At 43.7% G+C, this 27,844-nt stretch overlaps 2 protein-coding genes across 4 annotated transcripts in view; one reads left to right on the top strand and one right to left on the bottom strand.

Moving 5' to 3' along the window:
- Nucleotides 1-3,887, bottom strand: part of TMEM178B (transmembrane protein 178B) — a 223,274-nt gene extending 219,387 nt beyond the window's left edge. The window contains exons 1-2 of the mRNA XM_042795278.1: nucleotides 3,236-3,887; nucleotides 1,565-3,088 (exon numbers count right to left, since the gene is read on the bottom strand). Coding sequence (XP_042651212.1) covers nucleotides 1,565-1,946 — 382 coding nt within the window. The 5' untranslated portion in view covers nucleotides 1,947-3,088; nucleotides 3,236-3,887. The remainder of the gene's footprint in view (nucleotides 1-1,564; nucleotides 3,089-3,235) is intronic.
- A 15,022-nt stretch (nucleotides 3,888-18,909) lies between these two features.
- On the top strand, nucleotides 18,910-27,633 carry MRPS33 (mitochondrial ribosomal protein S33). Of its 3 annotated transcripts, none has more exons than XM_032996289.2 (3): nucleotides 18,910-18,996; nucleotides 21,457-21,712; nucleotides 23,433-27,633. In XM_032996289.2, the coding sequence occupies exons 2-3, from the start codon at nucleotides 21,498-21,500 to the stop codon at nucleotides 23,536-23,538; spliced, it is 321 nt and encodes a 106-aa protein (XP_032852180.1). In that variant the 5' UTR covers nucleotides 18,910-18,996; nucleotides 21,457-21,497; the 3' UTR covers nucleotides 23,539-27,633. The 3 variants fall into 3 exon arrangements, with proteins under 3 accessions (XP_032852180.1, XP_042651469.1, XP_042651470.1); XM_042795535.1 differs by having other exon boundaries at nucleotides 18,950-19,032; XM_042795536.1 differs by having other exon boundaries at nucleotides 18,985-19,056.
- The last annotated feature ends 211 nt before the right edge of the window (nucleotides 27,634-27,844 follow it).

The following is a 27,844-nucleotide window of genomic DNA, read 5'->3' on the forward strand; positions in this document are numbered from 1 at the left end:
TCTTTGTTTATGCCCCGAGCACAGTGAGCACACATGGCAGAGTGATCCAGCCCTCCACATCTGCACCCTCACCTAGACAGAGAAGAGGAATCCCTCCATCAGCACTGAAACCAGCAGCAGGGCACCAGGGTGCTGACAAACTTCGGACGTGTTCACCTGTCCATTATAAATAGGACTGAAGCCACCACTTCATTTCATGGGGATCATTAAATAGCAATTAAACACCGAGGGGTCACTGGTAACACAGAGAGGATCCCAACTAGTGATCTAGGTTCCCTGCTGCACCACCTGTTTGTACTGTTGCAGTGCAAGTCCATACCATGCTACTCACTTCTACTGCTCACATTTAAAACATACGGATCAAAATGTATACATTGGCAAACACATGTGAGAGAATATCCCTCGTGAATAATTAGCTTTCAGTAATAATTCCGCTTGCGGTGTCTGAAAGGGGAATTAATGCAGGCTATCAAGGGAGTTAGGGACCGAGAACACACTTCGAAAACAAGTATTTTTAAAGATTGCATGGTGTAAGAAGCAATGAGTTTACTGCGATGGAAATAAACCGTTGGAGAATCATCTGAATGCAACAGAAGAACCATGGGAGGGCAATGTTATTTTGTTGTATGGAGCAACCATGCTGTGGGTAGCAAAGATGCTGCCATCCTTTACCGAAACCCTCATCATCCTGTGAAAACATACATCTTTTGTAGACAGGATGTTTAGGCTGGATTTTATGCATATCTCCCCTTCCTATACTTTGGATCAAAGAAACATCTGAGGCAAACTGACCATCACCTTGAACTGGTACCTTGGGGAAAAAAAGAAAAAGAAGGACCAAAAGACAAGAAAAAACATAGCACAAAAATGCTACAGGCAAGCAGATGCATCTCCACACCAAAAGAAAATGATTCCTTTCTAAGGATCCTAATAAATTCATGTAATGTTATGTAGACATTGAAAATATTCCAAAACATAGCTCAGTGTAAACAGCAAGCTGGGTTTTCTCCTGCTCTTTAGCATTTCTCTTTGTTTACTCTCCATTTGAGGATAGAAGAAGCCTACATGTGAGCACTGCAAATGGTGTATTTCAGGACTGATGGGGCATTTGGAAAGGGAATGATGAAATACAGACATATGTAGCCTCTGATAAAATAATATGTACTTTGCCTGAGTCACCAGGGTCAAACAAAATTTTAAAAAGAAAAATCCTTTATTAATACTTCTTATTGGTGGGTAGAAAATAATCTGATACCATGGCAATGGGCAGACTATATTAAGCTTAGAGAGACAGAGACATGAGAGAGACATCCTGGGGTGTGTCTGCTCTCACCCCCACTGCCTTCTTGCTCCCAAACCCCACGCCTCGTCAGCAGAGACCCCATGGGAAACTGCCCTGGCAGTGCTTCGGGAAGCCATGCCCAGCCAGGCCAGTTCACCCATCGCAAGGAGAGGCACTTGGCTAGAGATGCCAGCTCCCATCTGTGAGCCCAAATGGCTCTGCTCAGCCTCTGCTCGGCTCAGGAGGGCCTGGCACGGTCATTTGGTAAAAAACAGCCCTTACCTTTGGCAATCAGCTCCTCCAGCTCTTGGTCGAATCCTTGTCGGTGGCATTTCCTCCAGAGCCCCATGTTGGTCGAGTTGTACTGTCTGTTGCACTCGTCGACTGCGCTCATAGCAAAGATCTGCCTCCTGTTTCTTGCCAAGAGGAGTTTCCCTTCCCAGCGGTCCAACCTAGACCTGCTGGCCCTGAGAGGCAGGTTGTTGTTGGAGTTGTAAATGAAGCCAGGATCATTTCTCTTAGTGGTGATGCTCTTGCACCTCTCTCTGTGCTTCCTGGCATCAGTTTCGTACCAATGGTCAGAGCAGATTGCCACAGCCAGCATGCCCAGGGCACACAGAGCTAAAGAGAGGCCAGCATAGAGCAGTAACCTTCCAGCAGCCATACCTCAGCTTCACAGAAACACCATGGACATCTTCACAACAGGCAAAGCCCTTGAGCGTGAGACCACGCAAAAACCTCCGGAGCAGCTGCTAGGTGTCACTTGCCAGAGACTGCCTCAAACATCCCCAACTCCCATGGCTCACATCCACGCTGCAGAGGGATGCTGAGAGCGCTACAAAGTTCTGCCCTGGAGGCAGTCCTGGAGTCTCATCTGTCTCTTCTCCTCTGCGGAGGAGACCTGGGGAGGAGAAACACAGCCTTCCACCTCGAACGGGAGCGAGCCAGCGACCCACCTATACAAAGATGTCCTGCTCCCCTCACCACGAGTACCAGGGACTGAAGGGGTATATGCCCCCTGAAGAGACCCGAAAGCTACGGCTGATCAGTCCATTAATCTCTTTCAATCTGGCCAGCTCAGAAATACCAGAAGAGATGGCTTTCAGATCAGCAGGCTCACCACAGCATCATCGCAGGACATCACAGAAAAGTTCAGCAGCTCAAGATCTCCCTCTTGCAAGCAGGAGGTTATCCCGGTTTCGGCAACGGGTGACTTGCCTTTGCTTTGTCAGTGGCTCAGCAAGAGCATCATCATCTGGACGGTCGGTCACTTGCTGGGGTTTAAAGCGGGGTCGAAGGGGAGGGAGCAAGAGCGGGGAGCAATCTGTTGTTGCTGCTGCTGCTGTTTTAAATCGCGGCTAAAATACAACCTCCCCGGCTGGAACTGGAAAGGCAGGCGTGCACAGGTCTCTTCCCTTAGCAGACTTCGCTGACAGTCACTGACATCTCGGCTTCGGCAACACCTCGGCTCCTCTCCGCCGGCCTCGCCATTCACTCGCTTGCTTTTGTCGTCTGCGCTGTCATCCAGGCAGCGGAACGCCCCGGTCCCTTCCCGCGGAGCCCGCGCACCTCCGGCTAGGCGGCACTGGAAGCGCTCCTCGGCCCCGGCATCGTTCTTTTTTTTTTTTTTTTTTTTTTTTTTTCCTTTTTCCCCCCACACACACAAACGCACACGCACCCCCCACCCTCCCGCACCCCCACCCCCACCCCCCCTCCTCTTTCCGCTGGTATCTGAAAAGCTTCCTCCGTCCCCGGCGCTGGGATGTGTTGTGCACAGTTTTCCTAACACGGCGGCACGTTAGCCATCTGCAAGATGAAGGCAGGCAGGCAGGGCTACGGCTGGCTGAAAGGATGCTGAGGAATGGGAAGGGGAGGGGGTTCGGGGGAAATCAAACCAAAACAAACCGGGGAGGAGGCGGGGGGGTGGGGTGGGGGGGGGGGGAAGCTACACACCTTACACGGGGAGAAGGCGGCAGCCCCTAACTGTTGTCAGCAGCTTTCGGTCTGCACCATTTCTCTGCCATATGGCCCGATCTCCACGTCGGAGCTGAGATTTTTAGCACAGCAGCTTCGTACGAATCGTATCCCCAGCATCAGCAGTTATATATTCAGACATTTTTTTTTTCTTTTTTTTTTTTTTTTTCCTCCTTAAATTTCCACTCCCTCTCTCTCTAATGGGAATAACTCACCCATCTTGTAGAGATCAAGTGCAACAGAAGGCGAGCTGGAGTCCCCAAGCTTTAGAAATCTCATTTCACCGTTTTTAACCCAAATAAGAGCGAATCCAATCTTCTGTACACCTGGGAATCTTTCCTTGTTCAAACACCGAGCCCTGCAGCCTTGGCTAAAGCCTACAGACAGAGAATACAGAGCGCTGAGCCAAAAGCCAGTGATGTCACCCATGCAACGTGAGACTCATTTCTTATTTCTCTAGCCTCCTTAAAGATAAACTGCACCACTTCCCAGGCAGGAAATGTCGAAGCCTTACTTTCTTAAGAAGGGAAAATGTAAAACCTGGATCTAACTGGATCCTGCTCATTCGTGGTCACAAGCCCTTACATTGTGTCAACCAAATCCAAGACAAGCGGAACTGTTTCTTACTGCACCAAAAAAATCCCAACCTGCTACGTAACACAGAGCGGTGAGCTCGAAAAAACCCTGGATTCAGGACCTCCTGTGCGATCCAGAAAACCGAGGCCTTCAGACTCGGAACTGTAGTGTTTAAAAAGGAAATAAGCACAGCCATTTTCCTTGCATCAAAAAGCTCTGGATCCTGGCGCAGCCTGACCTGTGAGTACCACAGCATCCCGGAGCTGGCAGAGAGACCCGGTCAGCCTCGTCCAATATCGGGCTTGCACACACCGGTGACTCCACAGCACGACTAGCAAAGCGAGGCGGCCGCTCCTACTGCACCAAAAAGTCCACAGCCCGACGCCTCTCCACAGACGAGTGTCGCAAAAATCGACATCCACTCTAGATCCTACCAGCTTTTGGCCCCTGAAGGCCAGGCTGTGTCATCTCAATGGAAAATAAGCACGGACTTTATTGGAGCCCCTGGGTTGGTGACAGCCCTCGGCCTCAAGGAGGGAGTACTGGGATTTCGCTAGCTTTTAACCCCACCCACGCAAATTGTACTTGCTCCAGTGGGGCGAACAGAGCGGGGACAGAGTAGCTTTGTGTATCAGAAGGGCATACCTGGATTTTCTTGTGGAATAGAGCTGCATCCGAAAAAAACCCACACGGCTGGATCCTACCAATTTTTGACCCCAAACTAAATTGTATCCTCAAAAAAGGCAAGACAACTCCTTCCATCTCACCTGGAAAAACCAGGTCCCAAGTCAATTTGGATTCTCAGCTATGGAAGGGCATGTCTCCCATTAAACCATTGTTAGTTCAAAATGTACTGTATTGTCTAATAATTGTGGCATGATTACGAAACTCGCAAAGGAAAGTCGATCATCTAAACCATTGACGCTGGGATCACCTGCATCCTCTGAAACAGCTCTATTGCAAAATTTCAATGTTATGTTATGAATACTAACTGTATCTGGAAATCTCTAGATAAAGTTAATCATTTTATTGAAACAAGGCACTGGTTTCAAATTTTTTTTAGCAGTAACTTCCCTTTGTTGCTCATAATAAAAGCAAATATTTAAGGATCTAAGGCTTTTTTAAGAATAGTTAAGCACAGGTGGATCCACTTCTATAACTGGATTTTTCAACCATCTACACGTCAGTACATAAAAAGAATTAAATTATATAGTGGGCTTGGAGCAGCCATACTTGTCATCTGTTCAGAGGTAGAATTTGGAGGCTTGTGGTCAAAAAGCTACTGGCTCCTCTGAGAAGATGGTGAACAGGTTTCTTGTATTGCACCCACACAGAGATGAGAGTGCACCTGGATTTCTTTGTCAATTTTTAGCATTGGGTCCCAAGCTGGAGGATGAGAACAGGGAACAAGCCTAATTTTACCAAATGTGGATTTTTGGCTGGTAAGATTGTTACATTTTTGATTTAAGGATGAGAGTCTGCTACATTTAGTCTCTATTTAGGCTGAACTGGAAGACACAACTGCTTTCTGTCTAAACTGGAAGACTGGGGCTAAGAGCACAATGGAGGATCCAGCTACTAGAGCTGTTTTTCTCATGATATTGGCCAAAGATACGTTAGGGGACAGGAAAACGATATAAAATAATCATATCTTCATTTCTTTTCTAGTTAAACATTAAGAATACAGTCCAAAGAGCCCAGATTTAGTTGGACCCAGGCAGGTCCACATGCGAGGTTTTTCTGTCACACCCCAAGGCAGTAAGAGAGTTTGGGGCAGGGGGACTTTTGTACCTGGAGAAGCCAGACTTCTTCCCTCTTCTCATTCTTAAACATGGGTTTGAAAGCAAAAAATTGGCATACAGTTCCAGGTTTTATCTTTTTCTCTGAAAAGGCATTTCAGTGGCAGTTTCTATGCATTTTTATTTTTTTGCTTGCATTTGTAGCTTTATCAGATGGCAATCTATATCCTCCTGCAAGTCACCTTAAATATATAAATGTAGGAGAAAGTGTTGGATTTCAGATTAGCTCTACTGTAACTCTTAGAATTAAGCATGTCTCTCCCTCATCATCATTATCCCCTTCTCTCAGGAGGGGCAGAATACTGGTTGCTGCAGGCATTAGGAACCTTTCCTCTGTCTCTTCCCAGAATTATTATAGACAGCCCCTTCTCAGCGCAAACAGATAATTATTAAATTCTCTTCCTCCAACCCCATCCCCACCTCACCACAGGGGGAAAAAAACCCCAATCCTTGTCGATCTTCAGATGAATGTAATCTGGGAGAAAGGCATTAAAAAAAACAAACCAAAACAAATAAACAAACAAAAAACTCCATGCACACTTAAGCACGCTACATGGAAACCGCTCCCTCCAGCGAATGAAGGGCATCTTGGCAAAGGGAGGTAATTCATGGTCTTAAATCAATCAGGGAGTGAAAATGTAGTTTCAGTAAAGGATTGAAAGCTGAGGCTTTCCTTTCTGTACGTTATGATTTCCATGATCCAGAGGGAAAGCTAAAGCACATGGGTGCACAGGAAAAATGTCTGAAGGCATGGGACAGAAAAGTGGAGCCCGGCGAGTCTGTTCTGAGCAAATTCCTTGTGACAAGCCGTGTGCTGCCCTGGACCTCACCAAGGATGTTATCTTACAGACAGGGCCAGTCTCCTCTCCATTCCCTCCCGGGATTGCTTCCACTTTCCTTAGCATCCTCCAGCTACCATCTCCCACTGCCTTCCAAGAAAGCTTCAGACACAAAAGCAAAGAGAGCGCCTGTTCCCAGGTAGGCACAGGCAGGGTGCTGGGTTAGAAGGGGGGAAGGGCAGAGTTAATGGCCAACCAATTGCAATTTGCTTTTCTTCGGGATTTTTTACATGAAAATGACCTCCACCATATTTTTATTCTTCCATCTTTTTTTTTTTTTTTTTTCCTTTTAAAAGCAAAAGAGTTCAGTGCCATCTAGTGGGGGAGGGGATTGAGCAAGTCAAGTGCCTCCCTTTTCTAGGGATCTGTACCGCTCACTCAGTTATTCAACAGGGAGAGATGATCCTCAGTGTTTCCCTTCTCTCCTTGTGATCTTCATTTCTCAAGAGGTGATATTTAATTCCATGGGCTCCAGCCTTCATTCTTTGTAATGAACCACCTACTGAAGCCAAAGGAACTCGTACTCATGTTATATTACTTGGAGTAGCACTGGCTCTGGAGGCAGTTTGCTGCTCTAATTACAGGATTTCAAATACAAGACAGTAATCAAACCAAACACAGATATAACAAATTATATCTACTAATACTTTTTATCGTTCCAATGCACCTTGGATACTGGTGTGGGTGAATCCTCAGCATGCCAGCCCTTCTACTAACACAGACGTAAAAGATGCTGCCTATTCCACAGAAGCATCTTATGATAGATCCCACAAACACTTGACCCATCAAACAGGTTTTGGGGTGTTCAGGTGACTCAGAACGACGCACAGGCTCTAGAAAGGAAGATCTGGACCACAAAACACCATATAAAAGTTTGTCATCTAAAACCCGCACATTTAAACCAGTTGTCGATGCTCATTCAATTTTTTTTTTTTTTTTTTCAATAGAGAAAGACATTTTCAGGGGGAAACATCAGCCAGCTGCATAAACACGATCTAGCCACACACACACAACACAGAGACACGCAGAGATTAGGCAGACAGCTATGTACACACTAGTGTTTAGCTGTGCACACACCAGTATCTAGCCGCACACAGCGGCACATACCTGGATCTCTTCTGCTCTCCCCCCTGCCAAGGCCCAAAAAGGATTTGTTTTGCCTGTCTCTAAAAAAAGCCATTTGGATTGCAAAGTTAAGCGAGTTAGTGAATACCAGATTTAAGATCACCCGTGCAACATTAACTCACCTCTTATGCAAACACATTATGATACAATCTTTAATTACATGATTTTTGTTTCTATGGGTCTCCTGCTTTTTTCAGTGCAAAGGATGGATGTTGCTCACTTAATGAACACTATTCAAATTTTCTCCCATCCTTATCATCCAATGTGTGGTGCATGTACTATTTACTGCAGAGCATCCAGATCCTGCATTGAATACAGAATGATTAATTTCCTCATGGGCTTTTCTATAGTGGTGTTCTCATTGTAGTTTTTGAGGGTTGTTTTTTTTTTTTTACAAACATCAATGAATTTATCTTCACAGCTCCCTGCTGAGGAACAGAGATAAAAGCCAATATTTTCAAACATGCCAGTGTATTTTGGGTGCTCAATTAAAGAAGCTTAGAACCAAAACTTACAAAGTCCTTAGCACCTTCCTTCTTCAGAGAACAGCTCCCAGTCACCTTGGCTTTACACCCAGCGGGCAGTATTTCTACAAATTAGTGCATGGGTGACTAAAACTGGATACACAGAAAATGGGCACCACATGGATAGTAATCAGGAATAATGTCATTTATATGAGTCACCTAGCTTCATAACAGCAACTTGCACAAAGAGTGAAATAAAATATATTTTTCAATTTCAATTCAATTGCCTTAACGGTGTGACCATGCTTTTTCCTACCTGTACTTGTTTGCTCGGCTCACTGCACAGCCTCCGAACTCTTCACCAAACAGCTGCTATCTCAGAACTGCAGAGTCCTAGTTCATCCGTCACCTACCATGAATGAAAGCAGAGTTTGTGTAGAAAGTAGGATCTGATCATGTATCTTTCTTCACAAACACAAGACACGAGTGAATGGCAATTCATGGGCAATTTTTATTCTTGTGTTTTCTTAGAGTCTTGATTTAGTGACCTGAAGTTGTGATGAACAGGAAAAGCATGCATGAGCTGAGACAGAATTAATCAGGGGGTCAGGAGCTGAATGGAGAGTAGCATCAAAAGAACAGATTTGTTTGGAAAGGAAGCAAAATTAATTGCTGAGCAGAAAGTGGGAAGACATATAAGTGAGCGGTCCTATATCATCTTTTTCAATAAAGCTGAGGCAATGGCCAACACTAAATTGCCTCACAATAGAGACAGGTAAAAGACAGTAGCCTACTAAAAAGAACCACAGTATAATGCTGTTTTTCCAAAGACAAAACAACAAAAAAATCAGTGTGGCCTTTTCACTAAAATTGCTTCCTCCTGTGGAAACTTACTCTTTATTATTTAGCTGACAACTGTCAAAACTGCATCACTGTTAACAAACAAAGGCTACACTGTGGACACAGCTAACTATGGATCACAACCACTGCTTCCCATCAGAACATCTTCAAGAATATTTTTAAGCTCAGGAAAAATAAGGTTGAATTTTTTTAAAGCAAATTATAATTAAACCTTCCCCCAAACTGCCCAACACAAGCATCACGCTTGGAAAATGTCAGCCTAAGTAGTTAAAGTTTGGTAAAGCTATAAACTACTGAAAATATGTCCTGGTAGGAAAACTTGACCGACTGAAGACATTGTCCCTGCACCACCTCCACGCAGACTGAGTGTTCATGGGCACTGTGGTAAACCTCAGAGTAATTTGGAACTTACTGCTCCACCTTTAAAGGTGCTGCCACAAGTTTTATATCTTTTTCAACAAGGTGGTAGGACCTAAATGTGTACCACACTCACAAGTAAGCCCTAAAAACACTCAGGAAAGCCAGCCTTGTCCTCCTCTGTTGAGTCCTGAGTAAACACTCGAGCTCTTGCAATGTCAGAGGAGCATCAAGAAAATATTTAAGAAAAAAACAAAAAAGGCACGAGTTGCACATGTATAAGTCTCTGTTGATAGAGGGAGTTCTGCTGGGCTAGGAGATAACTCAGCCAAAGCACACTGGAAATCTTTAGCCCTCCGGGCTATTTCGAATTTCATCTCCCTACAACAGAAAACACATCTCAGACCTTGCCTTCACAAGCAGAGATTCAGCTTCACTCTGGTGCACCCTGTGATCACAGCAGCCGCCCTGTTATGCCTCCTCCTTATTGTCTTGCCAACTTGGTAGTCACCATCTTCATATTCTACGGCTGCTTCTCCTCTGAGTTGGACTAGGCTTCACGTGAACCCTCTCCTGCAGACCTGTTCCTCCAAACGTCTGCTAAGAAAACTACTGTTTCATACAAGATCTCCTGTGCTTCCCCCAGATTACCTTGTGGATACATCAGACCCGGCCTCCTACCCTAAACCCTGCTGCAGGAAAAGCCCACTCCCTGCTGCAGTGAGGCAGGTGACATTGCTCTGAATGCAGGAGTTATATAGCAAGGTTACTTGCTGCCTAATATCGGCTACAAAATGAAGATGGCTCTCCAACATCACCATCACTGGGCTCAGCTGAAAACAGGAGATATTACTTCTTATTAAAATTCATAGATCTTGCAACTTTTATAGAAATAGCAAGAAGAATCCAGGATGGCAGAGATTAGGGCCAAAGAGTACCGACTCAGAGCAAAACCTGAGACTTCTGGCTGCCAATAATACGCGTATTTTGTAAGCAGTGACTTTTATTCTTGAAGCTACATCTAACACGTTCATCTTCAATGTATTAAAGCCTGAATAATTCTGATTTTGCTGTGGTGCATCAACATTTAGTTCATAGAGGCAGTCTTTTATGAAGGTACATCTGTAGTACTGGTAGTTTGCTTGACGTGGCAAGTCATACTGCACAACCATCCCTTAGCTGCTGACAGATTTCAGAACTCCTTGCTCATTCCCAGAGAGATTTCTAGACATGGGTTCTATCAATCAGCAGAGTTTTGTGAACTAATCTACTGAAAGACAGTGCCACAGTCTTCGTAGATCAGTAACACGGTCTTTGGTAACGAAAGCATCACAACTGTGATTGGCTCTCAGCTCGCAATTCAATTTGTTGCTTCTTTTAATCACAAAAGAAGAACAAGGATTAGTTAAAAATCAGAATTCACAGATCGTAAGAAATCATTATGGAAGGGACTGGGAAGAAAACCAGTAAGTAAAACCAAAAATAGCACCTGCTTAGAAGAAATTATATTCTTTCAAAACACTCAGTTTTGGAACATGAATCAGAAGTAAAATCTCAGTCTTCTTGTATTTCATTTGGCTGTGAAGTCATAGCAGAGTAGATTCACTTAAAATCAGGGGAAAAAAAATGTATATACATATACATTGTGTGTCTCTGTAAAAGCAGAAGATATCTAGGATGATAAACTCTCTATTTAGATATAAGTATGCTGCTATCTTCAACAGTTTTGCATTTGCCTTCTCTTGTTTATTATCCCCCAACAATATTTGCATGAAAATAAAGTATTTTGTTCTTCATTAATTTGTGCAGTTCATTTCCCCACATGAAACTTCAGCACTGTGATATTGCAATTGGTTGCTGAGGAACTGATTAGATCACAGAGAGAATTAGAGCTCCAGGTGGGAAATATGTAGCAGGAATAGACGAATGCCCAAGCAGGAGGACCTAGTTTCCATTCAGTTGTCATTGGTTTGTTAGCTTAACAAAGAATAGAGGAAAGAGAAGGAAAGAAAATCTATACATTTCAGTAGAGTTCCTACCAGTGCTCATTTTCTAAGAGATGGCAGCAGCTCCTTAAGGACTATTCTTCTTCTGTCAACACTGAGTTGAAATCACAACAGCAGTTTGTTTCACATGCCATTGTTATTTTTCATTGGAAATTGCAATCCTATATATTATACCACTAAATCTGATACACCAAATGAGGCATTTACAGAAACCTACAGCTTGATGCTCCTCTTCTAGAGCACCTTGCAGAAGCTGTGCATCGCAAAGTGCTTTACAGCAACAATGTAGATGCTTACAGTGGAGTGGATGGATGCAAACTCTGTAGGTACAATGTCTTTGATGGAAATGCCTGTTTGGAGTGACCAGCCAGGACAGCGAGTCGCTTTTCTCCTCCCATATCTGACTTAGGGCCGAAGTGATCTCTGCAGTCCTGTATTCAAGAAGATTTATGGTTGGACACCCCACGCAGCAGCTGACCACTTGTCAGTGACTTGCATGTCGGCAGCAGCGGCTACGATTGCGAAGACCTCGTGGAGAGCTCAACTCTGCAGGCACAGCCCCTTGTTGCCATTTTCGGAAATCCTGTTCAGAGCAGAACTGACTGGGGCCACTGGAGCCAGGCTGGATATAGCTGGCTTTCGAGGCTCAGTAGTAGTTAGTTGCTTGTCTGCTTAACCGACGGAAGAAGAGCACTCCAGCACTTTCAGGAAGCCCCATGTATCAGTGGCTCAGCAGGAGGACCTCTAACACCAGGGCAACAAACTTAGCCCTGCTTTGAATACTGTGTTAGCACTGAATACAATCCAGCCTTTCACAGAGCAGGACTGAACCTTAACCACCAAGGGCAAGTATCTGACACCAAAAGGTCTTAACACCTCCAGAGAGTGGTTTGTGCAGACTACCCCCCACAACAGGGCAAAATGAGGAGTTTGATATGCTTTTGACAATTATTCGAGGGTATCCAGCCATCTGCAACATCGTCTTTATGGCTCATACTCTGAAGTTGTTCCCGTGAGAACTGCTGTGCCCTGAAAGACATGCATTTATTCACCTTTGCTGGAAAGGCCTCAGGAAAGTTCCCACCAAACAAGAAACAGTGATCATACCCTGATTGCTCAACAGGTGTGTTAAAGAGACTGGTCTGCAAGAAGCTAATTCTCTTGACTGTTTCCAGAGAAATGGACTAAGGAACAAAATTTCCCAAGGACAAAAATGGAAAAAAAGGAACTTTGGGGTTCACAGCCATAAAATCTGAAGAAGGATTTTTTCACAGGAAAAAGGGAACAGATGCTCAGAGAGCACGTGTAGGATCAGGGCTCGTTCAGCCTGGGTACTGGCAAGGCCAAAGAGAATGAGCTGAATAAGAAAAACCATTTACAGCTAAAAAGACAAGCACAGGCTGCAAGATCCTGAACACTCCCCAAAACCCATCTGCCAGACAGAAGAGTGCTCCTGCAGGCTGAAGAAACTGAGGCTGGGAAGTGCACGCAAGATCAATTATGTTTCTCTAGACAGGCAAATACTGAAGCAAAGAGCCTTGCTGGTTACTAGTGCAGTGCAGGGTCTCTGCATGTATCCTGGGGCTACTCTCACATCATAAATGGCAGCTTCATGTCACCCACCAGGACAGGAGCAAAGAACTCCAAACGAAAACAAAAAAAAAAATATGATGTTCCCATGGTTCTGTCTCCAAGCGACAGGAAGGGGGAAAGGCTGATTAATGATGTTTAGGACTACAAAGAGTGCTACTGAGATGACTAGGTACCTGGGAATCCAGTCAGATCTCGGAAAACCTGCTGACTTACAAACAGAGGCAGTCAGTGAGTATCTAGAGCGCTCCCAAAGACCTAATGATGTATCCTGTGGTCAGCACTGGTCAAGACAGCCTAAGACAAGAAGGGACCTAAATCAGGAAAAACATGGAGAGAAATCTCCATCGGAATGCACCGTAGAGGTCAACAGGATATACAATATCAAAGTCGAACGAAACTCAGGGGAGCCAACAGCTCACAAACCCTAGAGGTCTAGAACCAAGACAGCGTCTTGACAAGAGCTCAGCATGCAGAAACAGAAATGTGAACTCAAACAGACCTGACCAATCTCCTTGGATTTTCTGTCTAAGAGACTGATGTCTTCCTGAAAATTCTATTGCTGGAACATTTTTATTTGCCCTTTGTTTTTACACATGGTCAAACAGAGTTTGAGATGGACAGCTGTTTTGGCCCTGTTTGAAAACCTTGGTGGATGTCCTTTCAGATGAGTTCTAAAAGGAATGATGGAAGAGAAACTACAAGAGGTTCTATCAGCAGTGAGTCAGATGTCTCCATTATTTCTTCTCTATTCAGCCAATTCTGTCATTTTAATATTTTTCCTCTTTTTTGTCCCCCCACAATACTTTGTTCTGGCCAAGAAAGATGCGTCTTTGTCACCGCTGACTTTCAAAGTTTTATGTGCATGTTGTTGGCAAAGTAACAATAATACTTTATTTCTGATGTATGTTGTTCACTAGGGGAGGCTGAAGCATTTTCTAAGAATCAATTATTCTTCACAACCTATTTCTGAAGCAGACAGACATTATTATCCCCAGTTTACAGAGGGATGAAATGGCAGATAGGTTAATTAACTTGCTTAAGGTCATTCAGTGAGTTAGTAATGGAGCTAAGAAAAAACAAGAGTCGACAATTCTCATTCCCAGTTCCTTGATCTAACCACTAAGAAATATTCCTTCTCTCCAGTCTTAAGCACTTCACTTAAATCACTGATCATTTATTCTGTCATACTGTTAAACTACAAATTAGTTAGTCTAAATGACAAGCATGCAGCTATGTGGAGATCTACAGCATCCTCCCCTCACTTGCCTGTTCAGCTTCATGCACCCCCTGCTACGTTGAACAGCTCATCTGCCATTAAAACTGGACGTGCTACAGTTCTTCTGGAGAACTGTCAATACCGTTTCAGGCAGCAGTTTGAGGGCATCATGAGAGAGAGGAAGAGCACTTGCTCTCTTTCCCCAGGAGGTGAGAAGGCTGCCTCAACAGCCTGGCTCTCTGGGAAAGCAATAAGCTTAAGATGCCAACTGGCTTTGAAAAATAATTTCTGTTTTTCTCTTACACTGCATCTGCCTCCCAAGTGTTTTCAGCGTTAGATAGTTGGAGCAGCAGTATTTAAAAGCTGCATCTGTGTAGATTTCACTCTGTGGCATTAGTTTGATTAGGTATTTTAAAGTCAAAATATCCTTCAAATGCCCACCCAAAGTCTGTCAGTCTCTTAATAAAACATATTTTCTGCAGAGGGATTTGCACTGCTAGATGTCTCCATGGCTCAGCATGAATCGTTGCACAGTAAAATACAATTGAAGTTCACCAATTAATCACGATCACGTAAAAAATGAATAACAAACGTATTCAAAACACAGATGTAGCCAATGGGGTTTTATCAAATGCTCAGAGGGTCCTTCTACTTGACTCAGACGAAGACGATTTTGTTCCCTCATATCAATATTTATAACAACAAAATGTTAGAGAACATCTTACAGCACAAGATCAGAGTTCTAAGCATAAGACTTAGGAGTGAAGTTGATTGCTGTGCCATACAGGAACTACTCAAATGCCTCATTTCCAAGATCAAATGAAACAAGTTCAGCCTCTTCTTTCTTCATAAGTGTCAATAAACAAGCACCAATGAGCAAACTGACATCCTGATCATTTTTTTCTTTCTGGGTATACCTTTGCCTTCTCAGGACAAATACATAGTGGCTCAGATGTTGCTTTTTTGTCAAAAGCCTACCTTTAGGCTATTCAACACTCAGTTATAACTAAAATACCTACAAAAGAAGAATTAAGCAGATAAGTAATTCCAGGTGACTATTGACCAAATAAAATAATTCCAGATAAAATTATTGCCAACTCTTTGTGAAAAGGTCCTCTCTGTACTCTATCATGAGGTCTCTTCCCCATTTTTGGTTTGTTGGTTTTTTTTTTTTTTTTGCTGCTCTGCCTGTGCTCCATGCATGTTTCTTCAGTCCCTTGATTTCTTTCCTTCACAGCAGTCCCCATGCAGAGAATGCGCATGTTGTCTCCGAGCCCCACATCAACACACTCTCCTCTAACTTCTTTCTAAGGTTTTACCTCTTTCACTCACCCATCTATCACCGATTTTCTTCTAAATAATTGCTGACAAGTCCAAACACTTTGCGCTATTTACAACAAAAAGCTCGGGAGGATCTAACAATACATCCATAGAATTCAGCTCATCACAAGCCCATTCCTGTTGTCAGCCTCTGCTGATTCTTTCCATTCCCTGTTATTATCATCCCTTAGCACGTCAAGTCTAATTTCGATTGTGAAAACATCAGAGTGGGGGCATTCATTTTATGTGTCCAGAAGAGTCCGCACACACTTATAGCACTATATAAATAGTATTATATCGGTCTGATGAGACAGGGGGCTTTGCATAGCAGTCTAGATACCACCCGCTTCAGGAACCGGAGGTCTAGCTCTTTTGTGCACCCCATCTCCATAACCACCCCATCATTCTGCATTAGCATGAAGGTAGATGAGCTCTGCAGGCACGGACGAGTGGAACACAAATGTCTTCCACTCCTGTCACCTCCCCACAGTGATAACTAAAAAAATTCAGCAAATATATACCTTCTGTAACTGGAGGCACAGTAAGAAAGAGCTTGGACAGCAGTTCAGCTATCACTCTGAACGTTAAGCACTAGCAACTAAAACAGGAGTGCAGCCACCAGTTTACCACTCACTGGTGGTAATTATTCCCAGAAATGCACGAAACAGCACTGCTAGGCAGCCCACCTGGCCTGTCTAAGCTGTTCTCACAACAAGGGGAATGATCTCAGGGAGAGTGACTTGGACAGTATCCTCCACAGTGAAGCTTGAACTCCCCAGCAGAATCTGTGGAGACACAGTCCCTCAGATGAGGTGCACAAGCCCATTTATGGCTACGTGGATCGCAAAACAGTCCATGCTCTGCCTCTACAAATTTGCAGATGTGTTGAGTTGTCAATTTGTTGACTGTTGTGACCGCGACATTCCTTCCTGAGCATCTGTATGCTGCCTTACTGGCTAAGACACTAACCCTGGCTGGGTGCTTCGCAAGCAATTCTTCTCATAACCACAGCAATAACAGTGATACACTAACAAAAATATGCTCTTGTGAGTGCACATTTTTACTTTATTGCTGACCTCAGATTTGATAATATTTGCATATTCTTGCACGGCTGACAGGAGAAATGACTGATTTTGGAGGAAAATAGGCAGAAGAAATGAACTAATGCAGACCTGTTCATATATGCGTGCTTCTATTACACCAAAAAAAGCCATGCTGGAGCCTGCAAAGTGTAGGTAACAGCACTGGGTCTCTGCAGAGAAAATCTTTGTAGTGTGATTCCTAGCTCTTGATCCAGAGCTGTGATGTGCAACTACGATTAAGAAAGTCAGTTTGCTGACTGCCCTGACCACGAACAGCCACAATTCTCACATCAGCCTAATCCGCTAAATGTCTCTGGCCAACAGAGCAACTTTAGAAAATCAGACCCCGGGGTGATAATGTTGCAGAAAACCAGAAACGGAACCAGAACCATGTTACCAGGATCCATTTTTTAGGTAAATCAGTACTTAGAGGGACAGAGGAAGATGTTTTTCGGTGATCTATATGCCAAATTTCTGAGTGTGGGTAACATGCGAGAAGAATTGGACATTTTCATTCATAAGGAAAGATGAGATCAAACTGATATAATTACTGAAACAGGCAGGATGATTTACCTAACTGGAATACTAAAATATTTTGCCAAAATCCTGTTAAACAAATAAAGAAATTTGGAGATGTGGGAAGGTAACATCACATATTAAACCACCATCATTATTTTAGAGATGCAGAGACAGTAACTTGCCCCAATTAATCCTACTGGGGAAAGGTGGAATGGAGTGGAGATGGCTACAGAGAATCCAACTGCTTATTCCTCCAAGAAGAGTGCTCAGTTTGGAGCTGTATGAGGACAAAGCCTCAAATAGCCAGCAGCCGTGTCTCGTTAGATTTTCTAAAATTTATTTTCTATGACAGAAGTTATTCCCGTCTACACAGAATAAGTATTTTGGAACTCATATTGTTTAAACAATTTAATTGTGGGAAAAAAACGGGGTGGTTGCTTAGGAACCAGCAATCACAACTGGATTATGACAAGTGAAAAAGGACAGTCCCAGCCAGGGAAATACTCTCCTACACACACAGAGACTCCTCAGAAAAACTATCTCCATCAAAATGAGAGAAATTATGAGAAAAATACGGTTCAAAAATAGAGAATGAAATGCAAATGAGAACTCTTATGATCTTACTCCATCGTCTGAAAGTCGTGATTATATAATTAACAAAATGGCCAGTTTAGGCTGAAGGACAATTTTGGCTCTGCAGTAGAGTGAAGAAAACACTCAGAAGTTAAAAGCACAGTATAGAAAAATGTTGAAAGGCAAAAATATAGGAAAAAATGTTCTGGAGTATACAAAAAACGAAAGACTATAGAAAATGCATGAGTAATGTGACTACAGACAGTAAGATGAGGAGTGCAGCAGTGCTGACGTGTATGACTAGACAGAGATGGTTAAAATACCACAGACGTGGCAGAAATGGTAAAAACTTCTATTCCCTCCTTAGCAAGATTAAGAAAGAGGCACTTTATTGTTTAGTAAAAAAAAAAAAAAAAAAAAAAAACAACAAACCAACCAACCAAACAAAACAAAAAAAAAAATCAGGGAAAAAAACACAACAAAACAAACAAAGAAAAACCAAAAACATAAAAAACAAACCACTTTTCAGTCTATTAGTAAGTAATGAAAACGGTAAACAACATCTAGTAGAACAAACATTTTAAAACTAGGATATCTGGAGAACTTTTGTGTAACAATCTTTGAAGAACTGGCTGAAGAAATCCCAGGACTGTTAACTTCTAGTGAACCTTGGATTATGAAGGAAATTACAGATGATCATATCGACGTTCAAAAAGCACAAGAGAGGTGACCCGGGTGCCCAGACCACGAGGCTGATCAGCCCCTGGAGCAAGCATGGAAAATATAACAGAAAAATAAACAAGGAAGGACTAACCATCTATTTAATGCCAGTCAGTATCCACTCTTCCAGAAGGCAGATCCAGCCAGCCAAGCCCAGTTTCAGTCTTTGATGGCATTACACGTTTGGCTTATAAATGTAATCACATAATTGCCATTTACTCAGATGTTTGCACAGAGGCTGATTTAGCACCTCCTGGCACTGATTAAAAATTAGCATAAATCGAGCACCGGGAGAGCTCAGGTGAAGTGGGTTTGAGGGTCTGCCAAAAGCGACAGCGGGAAGCGCTCAGGGGCTCGCCCTCATCCCTCAGGGGTTTCCCGCGGCGACCTGCCGCTCCCCTGGGCCCCGTCCCTGGCCCAGCTTTTGAGGGCGAGGAACTCGCATCGCCTCCGGGCACCCCGATAAAACGTCCCTCAGTGCCGGGGTGGAAGGATGGATGGATGGGGGGGGAGTGTTGTGGGGGAACCAACGGTCGCTTTCCAACGGCCGCTTTCCAACGGCCGCCCCGCAGAGCGCGACGTCACGCGCCGCGCTCCGCCCCGGCGAGGGGAGCCGCCGCGCATGCGCCCCCCGCGGAGGTCTGCGTCCATTCCCGCCCCGCCGTGCCAGCGCCGCGCCGCCCGCGGGGGGTGAGCGGCTGCCCGGCGGCTCGGCTGCCCGCTCTGGTGGGGGGAGCTGGGCCTGAGGCCGTGAGGAGAAACGGGGCGTGGAGGGGAGGGAGAGGGGCTCCGGGCCCTGGCCTTGCGGGGTTCGGCCCGGCCCGGCCCTGGGGCGGGATCCTGGGCCCCGCCGGGGGGTAGCGGGGTTGCGGTTGGAGCCGGCGGGGGGGTTTGCGGGTTTGCCCCCCTGGAGGGAGGCGAGGTGGGGGGGGGGGGGGGGGGGGGGGGGGCTGCGCTGGGCCGGGCCTGGCTTAGGGGGGCCCCGCTGGCCGGCCCGTGGTCCCGGGCAGCCTTCACTTCCCGCTGTGCTCGGGGAAAAATCAGAAGTAGCTCTGGAGACAGAAAGTTTTCCTGCCATGTGCTGAGCCGGGAGGAAATGGTCCGAGGCAAGCTGGTGGGTCAGGAAGGAGAAATCCCAGCCTAAGAGGGGAAAACAAGTCCTTGAGCACCGATAAGGAGTGGGGAGCAGGTGACGCAGCAGCGCTGCGTGGTGGCTTTGCTTTAGGTTTAGGTGTGTTCATTGCCAGTATGTTCTGAAAATACCATTGCTGTAAGTGACAGGAACAAAACTGTTCTGGTAGCGTCTCACTGAATGGGAGGTCACCTTAAAACGAGCTTTGGATAGCTTTGGCACTTGGGAGTTGATGGCTTTTGCCTTTCTCATCTCAAATGTTCTTAGGCTGGCAAGGATTAATGGAGGTCTCCAGCCTTGGCTTTAGCTGTTTAGATTCCTTTAGCGATTTTGAAGTGAAAAGCAGGTCCCTCAGACAGCTGGTTTGCATTATTTAGGAGCTAGAGGTATTTTCATTTTAAGGCTGCAGTTGGAAGAGATTAAGCAAGCTTTGTGTTTGAGTTGAGTGTGGTGGTATTTTCAGAGTGATGATGTGATGAGTTTTGAGACCAATTTGTTGCTTTATCTCTCAATGTAGGAATTGGGACAGGCTGTTCAGAAATGGATGATATAGCAAGACTTAGTGATCAGTACCCCGTGCAATAGGTGCTCAAGTCAAAGTGCTGCCCTGTGATCATTTAAGAGCTTCTATCTTCTTACAGTAGGCCTGCTGCTTTAACTTGAGGTCTCTTGACACTTCGCCTTTCCTTTTGTTACTCTACTACTGTCTTTGACTTAAATTATTTGTAATATTTTCATCCTTGATTTTGTTTTTCCTGCTTCTGTTCTAGTGGCTTTGCTAACAGGGGTAAATCAAAGTAGACAGTTGTATATCAGGTCCTCCAGTGGGCAGACATATGTAAGTGAGGTTACGAATACTTAAGATTTGTGTTATTAAACAGGCTCCCTGTTATACTAAAATGGAATTACCCCTGTCCTGCTGATTACTCTTGACCCTTCTCGATGCCCTTGAATTTTTCATGCTCATTTTCTGGAATCGGCTGTGCAATACTTCTTAAAACAAGAATTTTAAACTTCAACGTAAGCAGAGTGCACTTGAACAAACCCCGCTTCGTTTCTCTGGAGACTTATGTCATTTATTCAAAAAGACACAGCACAGGCAGCATACACCTTCAAATACAGAATTATGGGACTCTTATTTTCTTGTCTTACATCCCATTCTGCAAAGAAAGAGTAAAGAAAAGATGCAAAGAAGAAAAAAAAAATGGGGAGGGGTAGGAAAGCTGGGAAAAAGACCTTCACAGTCCTTCAAGAGAGCGTGGATGTTGTTTCTCGTGGCCTAATAACAATGGTTTTGTTTTCAGAGCATTTTTGTTGTAGAGGTGTCTTTAGGTGGGAGACAGAAAAAATAGTCTAGCATGGTAAAATTGTTTCTTTCCTCTCCTAAAAAGAACAGATTTCAGGAGAGACTGAAGAGAATGGAGAAAAAGCTAATGGAGATGGTCAAGGGAAGGGAGTTAAGATGGGAAGGATCTGTGTGATTCATGTAGAGAAGCATGATTTCTTTTATTTTTACAGTTTTGCTAGATGGACTGTAACAATGTTCATACAATGTTTTAAATAGGCTGAGAAACTTTGATGAGAAGAACTTCCAGGTTGCTTCCTCGATATATTTAAGTGGTGTCTTAGCTTGTCCTTGGGTAAAAGTCGTAGGCTTTTCAGTGGGCACCAGTTTTGGCAGGGTTCAGACTGTAATTGCTCCTGTGACTGAAGTTTGAAGATGGCCTCAAGCACTCTGAGTGGGATCTGCTAATAAACTAGCCATGGTAAATTGTGGTTCAGAGTAGGTACTTTTATAGTCCCTATCGGTGTCTGCAGTGTCCTAGTTAGGCTGGTAATTGTACCTGAATTAGCGCAGGTGTTCTTTATGTGCAGGATTATGTACTAAGAATTAGACTGATTTCATGGAAGGAACGCGTGACTTCAGACGTGTGATTAGAGAACAATGAGTTTGCCTTAATTCTGGGATAGCTTGCAATACTCAGTCAGTTGTGGCTCTTTTGTGTTTCCTTTTGCAGGAAGATCCGTCTGTCTATGTGTGCCCACTCTTCCCTGGGAGATGTCCAATGTTTCCAGTTACGCCCTTCGAATGGCCCGGCTGAGTGCTCAGATATTTGGAGAAATTGTCAGGCCAACTGACTCAAAATCTATGAAAGTAGTGAAGTTATTCAGTGCGCAGCCTTTGGCCAAGCAGAAGGAGGTCTACAGCTGGTATCCTCCTCACAACACCTACTATGCCCTCATGAAGAAACTCCGTTACTTTGGTCTCTACAGGTAATCTCTGTGCTTATAGGGTGGGAGCAGGACTGGAGATGGGAAAGGGGTGGGTGTGAGTTTTGTTACAGGTTTATTTTCCTCAAGGAGAAGGGGAACATAGAAAGAGGTTTAGTTCAGACTGTGGCGCATATGGAAATACACACCTCATTGTTGCACTGAGGGCAAGGAGAGTAAAATAAGCGACTACTGTTTAAGTAACTTTTACCATAATTAGAACCTGTTGTGAGAAAGACTTCAGGTGTAGTTATGGGCATCCAGTTATATAAGAAATAGTTCTTGCTTTGGCTTCGTGGGGAAGAGAGCTTTCTTATAGGGAAGAGATGAGTCTGTAGTTCTGAGTACAGCAACTGAACGTGCTACAGAAAGGTGATGTTGCCTTAACACAAAAATTGCACTAAGACAGTCCTACTACATGTTCTTCAATTGTTCAGGAGCTAATAAGTGAAATTTATAAGCGAAGGAAAGTCTGTGTTAGGCTGGAGGGGCTTCTTATCCTTTAAAATAAGTTAATATAGTTTAAATAGCCTTGTTAATTCTAGCTTCTTCCAAACCAGTTGTCTGATTTCTAAATGAATTTCCATGGTCTCGAGTAGGAAAAACTGCACTGCTAAAGAACATCAGCAGGTGTCAAATGTGGTTCCTTGACGTCAGTCAGGTAGCACTAAAGAAATCCCTTAGAAGTGAGGCTGCTAACCCTGTGAAGTCAAACCAGATTCATTCTATGGCTTGTATCTCAATACTAGCCATCAGGGATTGCGTCCAGGTTGCTCTTGGGTTAGCTGCGTGTGCAAACACTTTATAGAGTGGATGTTTGCTGACACAGAAAGCCTCAGTGACATGATAATGTTCTTTACTCCTTCGTCTCCTAATTTCAAGTTCCTTCTCTAGCTGCTCTGTACACAGAGACCTTGTAGAGGATCAGGTTTGCTGCTCAGAAATACGTAATGAAGAGTCGTAGGCTAATAGGGCCTGATAATAATTCGCAAGCGTTTTGTTTCTTTTTTAGAGACGTTGTGTTTAAAAAGAGTGGTGCAGCAATCTCAGGCCGCTTCGGATGCAGCTGTGACTTTTGAAAAATACCTTCATGCTGAAAAATACAAGGGCAGATATTTAATAAAATTTATTAGAGCATTATTGAGGATTCATTATCTCTTCCAGGCCCTTTATCCTCCTTCCTGTTTTATTTGCCTATTAAGATTCTGCCAGTAGCTGATGCTTTCTTCATAACTCATTCTTGAAGTCACCTGAGAGCAGTGTCATGTACTGTAATTACTGCTCAGCATGCCCCTGTTTTCTTAAAAGCTAATGACCTGAACTTAGTATCTAGCACAGAAACACAATGTGCTATTGCTAGACTGCTGAGCTAGATGAGAAGGGGAAAATTCTCATTCTTGTCTCTTGCTGATTTTTATATCTTACTACTCATTTAAACACAGTGGATCAATAAATGCAATGGAAATAATATATATATGGACGCACCATTTGTTGCTGAAAAGGACAGCCTTGTTCTGAAAGTACCAGAGAAAATCCTTCAAGTTTTTCACTCCAAAATTACCGCTCGCAGTAACATTGAATACACTGCACTGAGTTGCAGTTTGGACTTCACTGTTAAAAAAAAGTTTTGAGGGTTTTTTTCAGTATCATATAGTTCAAAAAACCTTTCATGTCTAGGTATTCCAAGAAATAAACTGTTTTTTTTCTTTCCTCCCCCATCTAGGGATGAGCATCAGGACTTCAAGGAGGAGATGAGGCGATTGAAAAAGCTCCGTGGGAAGGAAAAACCGAAGAAGGGGGAAGGAAAGAGAGCTCTGAAGAAGAAATAGTGCCACTTGGACAATATAATGAACTACTCTGGAAATGCTGGAGAACAGCTGTAACCCAGGCTTTCTGTTCCCAGCTGGAGAGGGCTCGGCACGTGGACTGCGTGTGGAGCACAAGAAACCCACGGAAATACTGGAGTCCACCTTGGGAGTGCACTTGGGTCTGCGGTTTTAGTGGGTTTGAATTTCTGTAGTTTAAATACACTGTAGCACGTAGGCTTGTCAGAGCCCTCTCCTACCCAAGTAGTAAAAACAATAGTAAAAAAATAAGTGCTCGGTGTTTTTCTTGCAAAGACCTGTAGCTGTTTCAGTTTTTCAGAATCTGGAAAATTGATCGCCTCTCGCTGTCTATTTTACTTTCTTGGATTAATATCAACACTGGTTTGCATGTGGCCACAAAAAAGTAAGGTTTCCTGCTTCTACTGCTGTTTGTCATCTTGCTTGTATAATGAGTCTCACTTGAGGTAGCTTTAGTGTTATTTTTCTTTTTTAAAGTTGCTGTTAGAATCTCTTGTTCTGCATTTTGCACTGGACAATACTTCATGGTCCATTGCCTGTCCACAGCACTCTATTTGTACCTTGAATATTTACATACTGCAACAGAAGGAGCTGAAATGAAGGCTCAAACTGTTTTCCAGTTTGAGACCCCCCCCCCCACCTAATTAAAATACAGTATTTAAGCTTACTGTAATAGCAGCATTTTGAATTTACTTTGATTGCCTGGAGGAGATGTATGAAATACTTCATAAGCTGATGAGCGCTGTTACTGGCATTTAGTATGTGGTTTTAGCACTAGGCTCCTCTAGTGTTAATGATTGCAGAGATCTGTTCTTGCCTGTCAGTTCCCGTCAGGGAATAGAAAGTGCGGGGTGCTGCTGTGCCTGGCCACGTGTGCATCTTGCCTGGGTGTGCCCTGAAACAGCATCTTTTAATTTCCAGACCATGTAAACTTAGAGGAACATCCTTGAGGTAGTAAAGGAGAGCTATGAACAATGTAGAGTGGCTGAAGCAGTCAGTATTGGCACAGTCAGCTTGGGGTATGCTTGGTTTTACATCCGGCGGCAGTCCGGAGCAGTGCTGACCTACTGCCATTTCCAAACTGAGCTTGTTCAAATTTAAGTGTATCTGCAGGGATCTGTGATCATTGAAATGACTGGATCCACATAAATTTGTAACGGCTCAACTGTACTTCACCAAGGTTATTAACTGAAGAGGTGCTGATTGTAGTAAAGGTGCTTTTGGTGAGCTGTGTAGTTCTTGTTCAGTATCCTCACTGAGCGATACCTGGTTTTCTAAGCTCCAAGAGAAGATTTTTAGATCTGCAGTGTTGTGGGAGAAACACCTGAGTTCTCAGGAGAGTCAACAAAATGATATAGAAGTTAGTAAAACGTATATCTGCTCTGTACTGTAGTGGCAAGTTTTTCTCTTATTTTAATTAAAAATCCATTTAGTAGCTTGCAACTTTAGCTCAACTGTAACATGCCTATGGTATTTTAGTGTTCTGTGGGTTGTGACCTGTCAGATACTGAATTACACAGAGCCTGTGATGGGCCCTCGGACAAGTATTTGGTTCCTGGAGCACATGCACAAAGCCAGGGGCGGTGGTCTGGTTCCCTTGAATTCCTCTTCAGGAAGAAGAGCGGCACAGAGCCATGTGTTAGGTACGCGAGGGAGCTGCCGGAGTAGGAAGGTTGCTGCTGCCTGGCACTTTCTGGCTGTGGCTGTGAGGGGTGAAGTTGCTCAGTTGTTTGCTCTGGGAGAGGGAGAGAGAGCCCAGTTCTGATTCTCCTCAGCAGAATTACTGTGGCAGCCTTGGACAGCTGGCAATTGTACTTACAACAGCTTTTTAGGCAAGAACTTGATGTCTTCCAAAATGAAACCAAAGATCAATAAAAATGTTTTCCCTTTCTTAGGTTTAAGAAAGTGTGCATGCGTCAAAAAGTGAATTATGGTCCTGCTCCAGTGAAGTAAGTACACATGGCCTTAAGCTTTGTGTGTGGGGGCGGATCTGGTTAGGCCTGTACATCTAATGATACATGAAATACTTCTACAGTGTGATTGGCCATGCTTATGCTTCGGAATCCACACGTAGCCTGCTTAAGGACTGAGCAGCTACGGAGCCTGCTAAAGGCAGTGAATGCTACAGGTATTCTGTGTCTGAGCATGCCACCTCGCTAGACACAGACATGGACTCAGCAGTGTAATATTAGGTAATTAGGCTTGCGGATCAGACCTGTTCTTGTCTCCTCCCAAGACAGCTAGCTGTTTATAGATTTTGAGAAGCTCTTGTCACGAACAGGGAAGCGAAAGGCTTGTTTGGCTAGTCATCTACAGTGATCCTCTTTGTCTGCAACCTGCCAGAGCAAACCTGCTCTAGAATCAAAGCATCACCTTGGGAAGGTACTTAGAGCAGCATATCCGAAAAGGCAGAGGAGCTGATTGGAGTGCCTGTGAAGTAAGCAGATGTGAAGCAAATGGACCGAATTGTTGATTTTCATCTTCTCTCTGCAGCATTTATAAAAGCAAAGGGGATGGAACAAAAAAAATGGTAGCTTTTTAAAAGAGCAGTATAAGTACAAGAAAGGTTCCCCGGCCTAATTTTTCATGATATTTCTTCCGTCTCATTCACTATAATGAGGTTGTCTTGAAAATGGTTGTTTCCCTTCACCTGAGACTTCGCTATAAAATAACAATGATTCAGCCGTTACTGGAGTATATCCTAGTATTAGGATAATGCATTGCTTGCTGGGAGTATTAGTGTAACTACTTCGTTCCAGAAAATACAGCCTTCTCTCCATAGCTGGGAGAGAAATAGGCACTTCCCTACCGCCCTTCTGACCCATGCTCTGTCATTTAGGAATAGATGTTGCCTGAAGAAGACTACGTTTTGTGAATCGCAGGGTCCTGACAAATTGGAAGTCAATCCTGAAACATCATGTCAGGTATTGGTGCAGTATGTGTATCTGGGAGGGGAAGGAGAGCTTCAGCCACTTTCTGAGGGGTAAGGATAGGAACACTTAGCTTTACACAGCTATTGGTACAGTGGTGTACCCATTTTATGTACAAATAATCGAGTTCAATTAGATTTTTATTTTTAGCTTTTCCCTTACAGTGAATCTTTTCAGTATGCAAACTCTGCTGTGTTTTGTTACAAAATCCCCTCTTTTCCTGAGGGTGTGAGCTGACTGTCCTTAGCAGACATTTAGATGGATGTTTTAATTCTTGATCAGAATAAACCTGATCAGCTGATATCTGCGGGACTAACTGAGAGTCAGAACCCTAACCTCTTCCCAATCCTCAACACCTTTATTAAGTGCCACGGCTTCTTTATTTTACAGTGCTTTAACTATGTCTGTCTGTAATTATACTCTGGTAGAATACAGTCACAGCTGCTGAGTTCTGCCCAAATAATCACAAGTTATTTTGTAAACAGCCTGACCCAGTTGCTGTGCATCTCCTACAGGGATTGGAGCTATTGCTAGAATCTCTTACTGTGGAAAGTCCTGCAGACAGGCAGAAGTTCACTTGCATACAACCATGCTTTGTAATGGTGGAAGGAAAAAAGAAGAAAAGCAGTCTTGCTTTCTGGCAAAGGTACCAGTGTGTGAAAATACTTGTGCTCCACTCAGGAAAGTATCAACTTGAAAAAAAGCTTCTCCTAGTGTGGAAAGAGTTTATTCTAGCTATTAAAGCAATGTACTGAGTTTCCACAGGTCAGCAAAATGCACCTGAGTTATTCTTTGGTTTTAGACAAACGCTTTGTCTTACTTGCTTATGTTTCCTCAGGAGTAAAATTAGAATAATGATCACTTAGTGAGTAGTGTCATGAGGGTGAGCTGCTTCTAGGATGGGAATTTACCTCAGGAGAACCTTGTGTAAAGAGCAGCTTAGTCTGGATATGGTAGGACTCGTACCTCTGCATATTTCAGGGCTTTATTTCAGGGCGATGATTGTATACAACACTTGATGACGTTTTTAACACAAAATAAGCTGTGGTAAGTTACTGTGTTCACTGTTCTGCTTTAGATGTTAGAGATTTAAAATGCTGAAAAAAATCTTGGTCAGAAAGTAAAAATAAAAAAAAAAAAAAAATCACAATTATTTCTTAAACTGAGTATCTTTGATTTTTTTCAAGTATCTGTGTACATATTTCTCTAGCACTTTGAGGCCATTTTAGGATCATTTTAAAAAACAGCAATCAAGAAAGTTTGTATGTTTTGGAAAAGGTTTATGAATCTGAAAGGCTGCTTTGATGAGGGAACAACTGTTTTGTATGGGTTTTTTTCTTTCTTTTAAAACAGAAAGGATA

The sequence above is a fragment of the Tyto alba genome, unplaced genomic scaffold (assembly GCF_018691265.1).
Source record: "Tyto alba isolate M040663 unplaced genomic scaffold, T.alba_DEE_v4.0 Super-Scaffold_21, whole genome shotgun sequence".
Taxonomy (NCBI): domain Eukaryota; kingdom Metazoa; phylum Chordata; class Aves; order Strigiformes; family Tytonidae; genus Tyto; species Tyto alba.